Source organism: Glycine soja, chromosome 6 (genome assembly GCF_004193775.1).
Source record: "Glycine soja cultivar W05 chromosome 6, ASM419377v2, whole genome shotgun sequence".
In the NCBI taxonomy this organism is placed as follows: Eukaryota; Viridiplantae; Streptophyta; class Magnoliopsida; order Fabales; family Fabaceae; genus Glycine; species Glycine soja.
The window spans coordinates 29,750,243-29,762,386 of NC_041007.1; the positions used below are offsets into that span (position 1 = coordinate 29,750,243).

The 12,144-nt window shown below is 33.0% G+C and overlaps 1 protein-coding gene across 1 annotated transcript; it reads right to left on the reverse strand.

The window, feature by feature from the left end:
• Nucleotides 1-852: 852 nt before the first annotated feature.
• On the reverse strand, nucleotides 853-11,070 carry LOC114416770 (nucleoid-associated protein At2g24020, chloroplastic-like). Its single transcript, XM_028381773.1, has 7 exons — nucleotides 10,829-11,070; nucleotides 10,118-10,269; nucleotides 3,774-3,874; nucleotides 3,639-3,678; nucleotides 2,438-2,509; nucleotides 1,326-1,382; nucleotides 853-1,235 (listed from the first exon to the last, which is right to left on the reverse strand). Exons 1-7 carry the CDS (start codon nucleotides 10,917-10,919, stop codon nucleotides 1,161-1,163), a joined length of 588 nt encoding a protein of 195 aa, XP_028237574.1. The 5' UTR covers nucleotides 10,920-11,070; the 3' UTR covers nucleotides 853-1,160.
• Between the last annotated feature and the right edge of the window lie 1,074 nt (nucleotides 11,071-12,144).

The following is a 12,144-nucleotide window of genomic DNA, read 5'->3' on the forward strand; positions in this document are numbered from 1 at the left end:
TTCAAACTGTAGTTTCTGAAAGCCAGGAGTAGCTTGATATCAAAAAATACTTGGAAGGAGTGACCGATTAGAATATTTGTTTGTAATCAATTATTGATTAGTGGAACCTTTTGCAAGTTTGAAAAAGAAAACTAGACGTAACTCTTTTTAAGTGAATTAGTATAAACTAAGTGTTTGTATCTCTTTCTTAAGCTATTCAATCAATATTCTCTTAAGCTTACTTTGCCATACTTGATCACCAAGTATTTATTTGAAAAACCTTTGTTAAAATCCTATTTTATCTTTCATTGTAAAATAGTCTTTTGTTTTGATGGGAATTATTTTTCTTTATCATTGGACAAAACAATCAGTTTATGTTCTTTAGACATTTACTTATATATATATATATATATATATATATATATATATATATATATAACTTCCTTGTAAAAAAGTTATTACATTTGTCAAACAAATTATCAATCTCTCCTTTTAGTGGGATATTTTATATTTCATTTTTGTATAAAAAAAATAGTAAAAATTTTCTCTTATCTATCCAAACTTTTTTTATAAACAGTTAGCATAAAATTTTACACTATCAATAAGTAAAATAAGTGGAAAAAAAAGCATGATAAATATGGCTTGGTGATTATTGTTAGCGTAGTGTTTCCTTTGTTTTCTTTTTTGTTTTAATCGAAAGACTATTTTCTCATATCGTAGTTCTTATTCACCAGAAATTGGCCGTTTTCTTGAATGTTTGTCAAGTAGTTTAAATCTACAAATCTCTATTGAAGTCTCGCTTTCTTGTACAATACAGTGGATTCTAATCTCGCATACCAAAGGTAAGGCAACAAATTTATACAGAGACTCTAATGCCTCGCCTAAGGTTTTTCACTTTATTCAGTTTCAGCTGATGAATCAACAACCTCATAACCAGGCACAGGTTTTTCTCTATCGATAAAACTGGATAATAGGATACGGACACAACAGAATTTTCACCATTCAAACAAGAATAACACAAGAATAAAACAGAGAACAATTAAAACTCCACCACCATTTCTTTCTTAATAACCAAGATTGCAAATTAACAGACATAGTAAATGAAGAAACAAATAAGCTCATCCTGCCATGTTTGTGCAAAATTGAGGCCCAATTTCGTAAGTCTATAATAAAAGTATTCATCACTTCAATCCTTCACTAAGCCCCGGTGGCATTCCTAAGCTCTGTGCAAGATCATTCATCCTTTCCTTCATGGCCTACAAACATAAGCAATTGTATCTTTTTTTAAATTCAACAACCACAGACGCAAATGAATTTTTGTTCCTCTTAAAAATAGAGATTTTTACCTGGACGCTCTTTTGGTGTGCATCCTTGTATGCCTCAGTGATTAAAAGAGAAAGTTTCTGCAACCCACAAATTGTTTGATAATAAATAAGTTTATTATTGGCATTAAAGACCACACAGTTTAATTTTTAAATAAAACTAGACGGTTGAGATAAACTTCTTTATAAGCATTTGTAGGAGAAAAAATAATAATAAAGGTAAACTGAATTGAACAAAAGTTAAATAAATTAGTGCACTTCAACTTCTATAGAAACTCTTTTATTTAACTTTTCCAAAAGTTGAAAAGTACAGTTAATTTTAACTTATGAGACAAGTTTAGTTCATTTTTCATGTAAATGCTTATGGAAAAGTTTATCCAAATAGGACTTAGATTCATCATTATGATAGGCCCTTGACTCGTTTGTATAGGATATAAGGGAAAATGGGTAGGATTTTTTATGATTTTAGTAAATAGTTTGCGAAGGACTTGGGTATTATGGGGTGCGTATGTCCCATATTGAGTAGTATGGGATGTTTGGTAGAGTATATAAGTGTTTGGCTTCTCCCCCTAATAACTTTGTCTCTAAACATAAGACTTTTTTAACTAAATCACAAAAACTGATTAATTTAGTTAATAAAATTAAATTTATTAACAATTTGCATCATTTTTTCAAAATTATCCTTAAAGTTATTAGCACTCATCATCTCTCTTTTTCTATTTAATTACTTTCTACCTAATTAATTATTGTATGCTAGTATTCTTCTCCAATTCTTATAAGAAAGAATGAAATTATCTTTTAAATTCATAACATTTGATGTAAAATAATTAAGGATATTTTAGTCATAAGTAATTAATGCAAAAGATAATTTGAAAATAATTGTATAGAAATGGACAAACAAAATTGAAAAAAGAGTCTTATATTATAGACATAGATAGTATAATAAATGAAAGGATATTAGCATGGTATTTAATCCATTATCCTCTGATGGAAGAACAGAAAATAATTGAAGAATGTTTTTGGTATCTTATAATGTAACATTTTAAATGTCCAATCAAGTTTCACCGGACGAGTGTGCGTCATAGATATAACAGAAAATAGTGTATATAAACACATTACTTGAATTGTTTACTTACTTCAGATCCCAATTCCATAGCTGCCTCAGTAATTTCCGTCCTTACAGGTTGCTGGTTCCCAGACAGCGTTACCTAAAAATTATATTTAATCAAAAGTAAGTAACCAAAGGAAATCATACTTACAAACAATATATAAATATTGATATTGTTAATCAAAAATCATAATTATGAATAAAGCTAGAAAAACACAGGAGCTATAAAAATAATTAAATTAAGTACAAATACTCAATTATATTGTTCCAAGAAGAACCTCATCTAATGTATAGGAGTATAAAATATTCTTATGATTATACAAATAAAGTTCCTCATTTTAACTTTTAAAAGGAAAAGTAATGGAAATCGAGTCTTTCCTCGGAAAAAACATAAAATGTTTATAAACATAGAGTTTAATGTCTATTAACGTTGTCATCCAATCACAAATCGCTGTTTGAATTAATTTAAGATAATTATTAGAAAAGTCAATAAACTTATCATACATGGTGAGTTGTGACTGGACAACTTTATAAAACATGTTACACTGTCAGTGTATAAACCTTTTTCTCCTATATATATATATATATGAGGGATCAACTTACACCAAAAGTTACTTTTTATCCTTACCATTCATTTTCTTAGAATCTAAGGGATAAGATTAATAACTTATTACAACTATTAAATTTTAAAAAAGAAGTAACTCTAAAAGAGTTACTCTTGGTGTATGTTGATTCCTCATATATATATATATATATATATATATATATATATATATATATATATATATATATTGGATTAAATTACACCAATGTAACTTTTACAACTATTATATCATTTTTATACCTTGATATAAATGTGATTTTTATTTATTCAACCATTGAATTATATCTACGTATTACCAAGAGTGTTTGTCAAATTTTGTTAAAATTGAACAAAAAAGTAATCAAATGATCTATATTTCAGTATATTCTAAAATGTTTATATTACGTTGATTTTAATTTATATGAAAGTGATAGCAAATGATTTTGGATTAACATGAAATTTTACATGTGATCTATATGAAAGGAACTTTCAATCTAACGGTGAGTTTTAAGAAAACATTATCCACTTAAAAGTTATAAAATGATGTAATAGTTGTCAAAATTATACCGGTATAATTTGATCCCTCCTTATATATAAAAAGAGAGAGAGAAAGTAGACAAGCAGGAAGAGAGAACAAAAATCATACCTTAACTAACTCACCCTCACAATAACCATCAAACTCTGCTCTGCATAATAGAACAAGATAAACAACTCATTCAGACCAACTTGTGTAAAAAACTACAAAAACAAAACCTAAAATTGTTTAATACGAGAACCATACGCTGCGAGTTCTTTCTGCACACGCACAGCTTCAACTTGGACAACCATTTGTGCCTTCTTCACAGTCTCATAAAGATTTTGCATGTTTCCTAGAATTCCGGCCTAAAATGATTCCACAATAAAATGAAATTTATCAATTATGAATATCATATGCTCAGTTTACAAAATACACACAAACTACCTACAATACATGGAAAGCAATCAAAGCATTACCATAGTGTGAAAATGAAATCAGGTAAATCAAAACAATTGGCAAAAAGCAAAAAGCTTATTAAAACTCATGACTGCTTTAAATAGCTACATAATTTGGGATTCCTATGACCAAGAACATCATGACAATTGGGATTCATAATTTGGCCTGTTTGTTGAATGTTGGGCATGCCATAGGTCCTTGGACCAAATTTTGATGACTATCTTTAATGGTCTGGTAAAAGAGGCTAAATTTTTTGCAACATGCAATCTACGTTAGTGCATTTGGTTGAAGGTAACACATATTTAAGGTTTTTTGGGCTCAGCAGCTGATTTGGAATAAGAATAGGTGTTTCACTTCTGTTTGGTGCAAAAGCAATAAATCAAGGGTATCCCTAACAGAGAGACTGAGAGATGAGGTAACTTTACTCCATTTATGTTTACTCTTTTTCCATCTTGACTTTGTTTTCCTTTTACATTAAGGAGGATCCGTTGCTTCCCAAATTCCAAGTAAATTTCTTCATAGTCTTGATGAATTTCTTCTTTATATGTAAGTTAAACAACATTCACAGTACTCTACAAAAGAAACTTAAATGCAGATTAATGCTGTTATAAAGTGGCTTGTGTGGGTTTCTGGGGATCGCCCAACATGTGACCCAAACTGAAAAGACTTCGGTGCAAGTGTGACCCCATAAGAAACTTAAATGCAGATTAGTTTAGAATCCATAGTTGTCAAAATCATTCTGATTAGTAGAATTCTACACTTCTACATGTTCAAAAAGCCCTTCTGCTCCTGATCGCAAATCATATCACAATCTGATGGGATCACGTAAAATGGCATCTTTGATCACAAATGATCAGATGTGTCCAGCCAAAAAATCTTTGAACCCTTGCTGAGTGGGTGGTGGGGGTTGTTAAAACCCCTGCTGTGGCTGCTGTGTTGTTCAAGCTGTGACCTTTGTGCAAATAAATTTTCAATGCCTGTAATCATATCTTAAATGGCTTCTGCAACTGCCAAGTAAAGACTCTAGGATTCTGTCAAGCTACGGATACATCCATTTCATTAGGAATTGATGACCTTTTAACAATACCTTCTAAAGGATGGCTAGTCCAAGATGCTGAACAACAAAGTTTGATTTTGGAAAAACATCATCGTTATGGGAATGTACATGCAGTAGAAAAATTACGCCAATCCATTGAGAGATGGTGGAGCATGTCAGAGAGCCCAAAATCTGCCATAAACATATGACAGATAGCGTGGCGGCAAATGGTGCAAGACTTGGCGGACCAAAAAATACATATGCATACATATAAATACTTAAAAAACATAAATAGTAAAAAAATAGATATTACAGTAAATATATCTAATGTTTTTTTAGTATTTACATTTATACTAAAAAAATCGAAAAGGATCGCCAGAGATGGTAAGAGCTCATGGTTTGGTGTGAAGATGGTGCAAAGATGGTGTGGTAAGATTTTCCTCTTTCTTGTGCTATTGCGTTTGTTCATTTGTGAAATGAAAGCCTTGTGGGCGATGCTATGGATGCTTTGTGAATGAAATTTTAATATTATTTATGCCTTTGATAATTTTATGTATTAGTGTTTAGTACTATGTGATGAGAATCCTGAAATTGGCCAAATACAGGCTAAAGGCCCAAGTGGAGAAGGGCGAAGGCCCAAGTGGAGAAGGATAAAGCCCCCGAGTGAAAAAGGATGAAGGCCCAAGTGAAGAAGGATGAAGGCCCAGAGGCAGAGACACTATCAAGACTATTAATTGTTGCTGAAGGCCCAGATTAATTTGAAGGCCCAAGTTAAATATGTTTTTTAGTTATAATTTTTATTTATTGTAATTTTGGCCCAAACTATTTAGAAAGCCCATGTCTATTTTTATCTTTTTGTTCAGATACACTATAAGTATTGATTTTTGTTTTGAATAAGAAAACTTTTGGCATTTGATAAAATTGGGTGAGAGTTTCTCTCTGGGTTCCTTGTTGAACCAATTATCAGACTTATCAAGGTAATCCTTGTGGCGTCTACCCTGACTTATCTTCCTTCATTGGAAGTGGCGTCATCCAAAAAAACTCTGTAACCTGTATCAAGCGTTCCGCCCCGTAAGGTTCACATCATCTGGTATCAGAGTTTCGGCTCTTGATACAGGTTCTATCCTTTCCTATTATTTTTCTTTGTAATTTGTCCAGGTTCATGTTTTGTCCTTGTTCTATTATTTGTTTTCTTGTTTGCGTCTTGTTGCGTTCTTGTTTGTGTCTTTGTTTCGTTCTTGTTCTTGTCACGTTTTTGTTCTTGTTCTTGTTTCTTGTGTCTTGCAAACTTTGTGTCAAAAAAAATCTGTTTGAGTTTTATTTCAAGTTAAAAAAAAAGTTGTAGAAATTTGAAAAAAAAAAGAGAAGAAAACAAAAAAAAAGAAAAGAAAAGAAAGTGGGGTGTTTGATCTTTGAACACGAAATTGAGGAAGTTAGAGGCTTTTTTTTGGCAGAAAATCGTGTACCAAATCCCATTATCTAGATTCTCCTTTGAATTCTGAGCGTTTTGATGTATAGTGGGCCTCAAACGGACAACCGTAGCAAAAGTTATAAGCATTTGAAGTTTACTGGTCATATCTGTTATCTTATCTGTTATCCTATCTAATATCTTATATGTTATCCTATCTAATATCTTATCTATTATCCTATCTAATATCTTATCTGTTATCCTATCTAATATCTTATCTATTATCCTAGCTAATATCCTATCTAATATCTTATTTGTTACCCAAATTAAAGCTAATCTGTTATCCAAATCCAATCTAATATATTATTATCCAAATCAAGTTCAAGTTGTTATCCCAAATCAAATCTGTCTGTGATCATTATATCGTCTTTCCTTTTATTTTATATTACCTTGTGTGTCTAATTTGGTCCATCCAGGAACTTAAGAGGAAACACGAGTGATAAAAGGCAAGAGTGAAAACATCACACAAAAGCCTATATTGAGAACATCAAACACGAGTGAACTACCATCAAAGAGAGAAACACGTGAGTAGAGTGTGGTTAGGTTCAAAAATTTTTTTTAAAATTACTGCAAAATTCTTTGTTCCTTAATCATGGCAGGAGCTGGTGACAATGGTGGTGTATATCATCAACTGGACGGATTTCAGCGCTTGTTACTGGACGCGATGACTAAACAAATGCAACGTTTGTTGAACCGTGATAATGAAGTGCTCTACAGGCGAATAGAACGACTAGAGCACCAAATGAATCCAAATGCTGGGAGACCTTATGGTGGCAACAGAAGGGTCAATGATGGATCAAACCGAATAGAGGGACAAGACAGAATTGAGGGAGTAAAACTCAATGTATCCTCTTTTAAAGGCAGGAGTGACCCAGACGCCTACGTTGACTGGGAGATGAAGATTCAACATGCATTCTCATACAATGATTATCCTGAAGAGCAGAAGGTGAAGTTAGCAGTAGCTACATTCTCAAACTATGCCTTGTTTGGTGGAAGAAAAATCAAAGAGAGATGAAGAGAGAAGAAGGGCGGGAGATAGATACATGGACTGAGATGAGAAGGGTTATGCGAAAGAGGTATATTCCAACTAGCTACAGTAGAACCATGCGACAGAAACTTCAGAGGTTGTCCCAAGGAACGTTGACTGTTGAGGACAAGGAGATGGAGATGGCACTAGTGAGGGCCAACATTGAAGAGGACACCAAAGCAATGCATGATGGTTTCACCAACAAGATTTCTTTCCAGCACCATGACCAAAAAATTATTCATAAACCTCTATCCCGTAGAGAAGTGTGTGATAATCAAATCAGAAGGAGAGAAAAGAGAGAACAAGAGAGAGACAATAGTGAGGCATCACAGAGGAATAGAAAAAGGAAGAGTGATACACTTGAGAGATGGAGTGATACACAAGAGAGAGAGTGATAATTCTAATCAGTTAACTATTTATGTTTCTCCTAGTGTTTCAACCCTTATTGCAGGAATTTAAAGATGTCTTTCCCAAGGAGATTCCTCATGGACTGCCACCTTCAAGAAGCATAGAACATCAAGTTGATCTCCTTCTAGAAGCTTCATTGCCTAACAAGTCAACTTACAACAGCAAGCCCCAAGAGACTCAGCATAAGGATGCACAAATCAAAGTTGAGTATGGGAAAAGATTGTATGACCAAGTGAAGGTGCAAATTGCAAAGAAGAATGAAAGTTATACTAAGCAAGCCAACAAGAAAAGAAAGGAAGTGGTACTTGAACCTGGTGATGATCCTGGACATTTGAGGACAAATGTTTTCCAAGAAGGAGGGAATGATGAGAATCCTGAAATTAGCCAAATACAGGCTAAAGGCCCAAGTGGAGAAGGGCGAAGGCCCAAGTAGAGAAGGATAAAGCCCCCGAGTGGAAAAGGATGAAGGCCCAAGTGGAGAAGGATGAAGGCCCAAAGGCAGAGACACTATCAAGACTATTAATTGTTGCTGAAGGCCTAGATTAATTTGAAGGCCCAAGTTAAATATGTTTTTTAGTTATAATTTTTATTTATTGTAATTTTGGCCCAAACTATTTAGAAGGCTCATGTCTATTTTTATCTTTTTGTTCAGATACACTATAAGTATTGGTTTTTGTTTTGAATAAGAAAACTTTTGGCATTTGACAAAATTGGGTGAGAGTTACTCTCTGGGTTCCTTGTTGAACCAATTATCAGACTTATCAAGGTAATCTTTGTGGCGTCTACCCTGACTTATCTTCCTTCACTGGAAGTGGCGTCATCCAAAAACTCTACAGTCTGTATCAAGCGATCTGCCCTGTAAGATTCACATCATTTGCATCACTATGGGCTGATAGACAAGCTAAGCCTGATAAGGACTACATGTAATTGTATATTTGATTTGGATGGGGAAGATGACCTGATCTCCCTTTATTATTATTATGAAGTATAAATTGTTATTATTGTGGGTTGTGACTGATTTACTGCTTACTGCCAGTTCATTTATCACGAGTCAAGTCAAACTCGTGATGGTTGAAAAGTTATAATAGTTGATGATTTTAAGTTTTCAAAAATATTTTTGGATCAGGGAAATATATCTATTAGCAAACTTATAACCACTTTATTTCATCTTTGTTCTTCAAACCTTGAACCCCCTAGAATGCATGCAGTTCAAAACTATTTTACTTGGACTGTACTGAGAATTGTGAAATTCTCACCCTATTTCTATTTCTATGTACCATGGTCTTCTAGCTACGTGTGTGGCATTCTATCCATTGTTTTGAGATCTTGTGGGACAATCAACACTCAGCATGATCCATAAGAGGAAACGACCAAGATAGCCAGGAATGGAAAATCTGATCTTGTGATTTTCCCATTTCCCTTACCCTCCTTCTACCCCTACTTCATTTTATCACCCTCATAACTAAGCAATTATATATTTATTTAACCATTTTGAATAATTATGTTATAGGATGATGTACAGTGTTTTTGGGTGTACTTTAATATCATGGATCAGGTCCTCTCTCTCCACGTCTAACCCAAAAAATACACGGAAGCAACCTATACTTGCTTCCATTGGACATGGATCCACTCAGCTCGAACGCGCAAGCAAACTTGCTAGTAGTGTTATGACCAATCTACTTAGGTATCTCCAGGACATTTTGGAATCTATGATATGTATATACTATATAACACGGAAAGTAGCCTAGATAGATTAGACCGTTGACTTGGGGATTTTGTAGTTGCTAGTAGGAACTATATATAGAGGCCTCCCTTGATACTTGGATTCTATATGTCTTATGAATGGAGCAGGCTTATGTAGGGAGTATCCTAAACAAAATTGTCATGGTAGAACTACTGGAGTAACTGAACTAGTCATTTACAAGTACAAGTACAACAAAAGTATTTTCTATTTTACAAATATTAACTCTTGTTAGAGAGTTCCATACAAGTTTGCATGTCGGATACATGTCCAACTCATGGACACAGCAACAAGAACGTGTGACTGCTTAGTGATTAGGTCAAATAAACATTTCAAAGAGCATAATTTTGTTCGTTAACCATTATCTTGCATGTGAATAACAAAAGCAATCCAAGGAAAAAAAAATGGATACAAAAGAAAACATGTGATCCTGCAAGCATACACATGGCATTGATTGCATGTGAAAGCTAACCTTAGAAGGAACATCATCACTTTTCCCATTATTGTCCTTTTTTCCTCCAAATAGGGCATATAATCGGAAACATCTTTGGCCATGTCCAACTTTCCGACAACCACATCGAGATATCTTCATGTCAACTATATTTGAACTGGAGCTTAGTTTACCTGTTTAACAACAGCCAACAATGAGTAGCTTTTGGATAACGATTCAATCTTGTGAATCAAAAACAAATATGGATTCACCTTGCATAATTCTCAATCTTGCCTCTTATAAAGTCCAAATTCATAGCTCTATCATAAAAGTTAAGAATATTTTCAATCAAGCTCAATTTTTTAATCAAGCAGTTCCTGCATTCTGATTTAGAAAACAACTCTTTGAATGAAAACCCTCACCAAGCTCTCAATTACTCACATCAAAATAAACCTAGGATTCAATTACATAATTTCAAAATAGTTTCATTCTTAACAAAAAAGGGACTTTTAACACAAAAGACACCATACTGTCCCATTGTCCATCACACCCACATCAATACAAACAAAAACCCCTCCCCTACAACAAAAACATAAATAAACCTCATGAAACATGAGGAAGCAAAGAAAATGGCACAATTTGGACAAACTAATTGAAACCCCAAAACCCAACTTGGACAGATAAGGCAAAAAGTTCCAATCTTGATGAACTCTGTGAGTACCCAAATGAAATTAAATGGAGAGGGAGACTCACAGAGAGAAGCTGACAAAGGGGCATGTTTTTTCCAGTCACTGAATCCGACCGCGTTTGACAAGGGACCAGTTAGAGAGGGCGCGGTTGTCATTTGCTTCCACGAGCAAGAAACAAGAAGAAGCTCAAGTTTGGGTTTCGAAGGATGAGATTGAAAGCGGTAGTATCGGATAAAGTTGAATTTCTTTTGATTGGAAGGGAAGAGTAGGTTCGGCGGTGATTATGATTTTGGTTTGGGACAAGTTTTGTTTTGTTCCACATTTGCACTGTCAGCACAAGCAGCATTCATTTCGAAACTACCTTTTTTTCCTAATTTTTTTATTTTTTATAGTACTAGAGTAAATATTTTGTATTTTATAAAATGTTTTAAACATATTAACATTTTCGTAAATTTATATTTGAAATTATTTAAGTAATATAACATTTTTAATTAACTGTTGTTGTACATGATAGATATATAGTTGATTATATGCTTTGGTAGAGTATGTTTTTTAAAATATAATGAATGATAGAAATAAAAATTAGTTATGTGTTAAGTAATATAGAAATAATATATATATAAGAGTTTTTAGTTAAAAATATATTTTTATTAATACTTTTAACTATATTTTTAAGTTAAAATTTAAATTCAAACAATGACTAAGATGTAAGTAAGATAATATAGTACTTCTTTTTATACTCGTATTTTTTTAAAAATCCATGTATCCACACTCATGCGTGCAAATTGTGTTCTTATCATGTGGGTACCTAAATGTGCATACCCTTATCCATTATCCTCATTTTAATTAATATGAAAAATTGATAAATAAATAAGTAATTATAAAAATGATATTAATTAAAAGATTAGAAATTTAACAAGTAAATCATCCTCTCTTCTAGCTTGGACCAAAAGATGTAGATAAGTTGCTTCCAAACTCCAGCACCAATTCTACCCCTGCATGACAAAAGAAAAAATAGTAGAAATTATATTATAAGAAATGTTATCAAATCTAATAAAAAAAATACACACCTTCTCTTTGCATTGGGAGGAAATTGTAAATGGATCACCTGATGAGGACATGACAAGGACTAAGGGTAAGGAACCTTTAAAAAGACTTGGAGGACCTATGATATGGGCTAGAACAAAGAAGGTCAATGAAACTCTTTAACAAGTGTTAACCATGCTATTTGAATTTAAGCCCAAGTTACAAGTGGAAAAACTTCGAATGTCAATTGCATCATGTTCCAAGAAGAGTAGAGGGTATCACCTTTGTTGAGTGGTTTTATTAACATTTTGTTAGTTGAAATAAAGATCCAAACTTGTGTTAAAGTGGTTGTCA

What these genes read in the sequence shown, in the direction of transcription:
- LOC114416770 (XM_028381773.1), bottom strand. Translation starts at nt 10,919, where the DNA reads ATGACAACCGCGCCCTCTCTAACTGGTCCCTTGTCAAACGCGGTCGGA. An exon ending in CCCTTTGTCAGCTTCTCTCT is followed by an intron (nt 10,270 to 10,828) that starts GTGAGTCTCCCT and finishes GTTGTTAAACAG; the next exon opens with GTAAACTAAGCTCCAGTTCA. An exon ending in GTGATGATGTTCCTTCTAAG is followed by an intron (nt 3,875 to 10,117) that starts GTTAGCTTTCAC and finishes GAATCATTTTAG; the next exon opens with GCCGGAATTCTAGGAAACAT.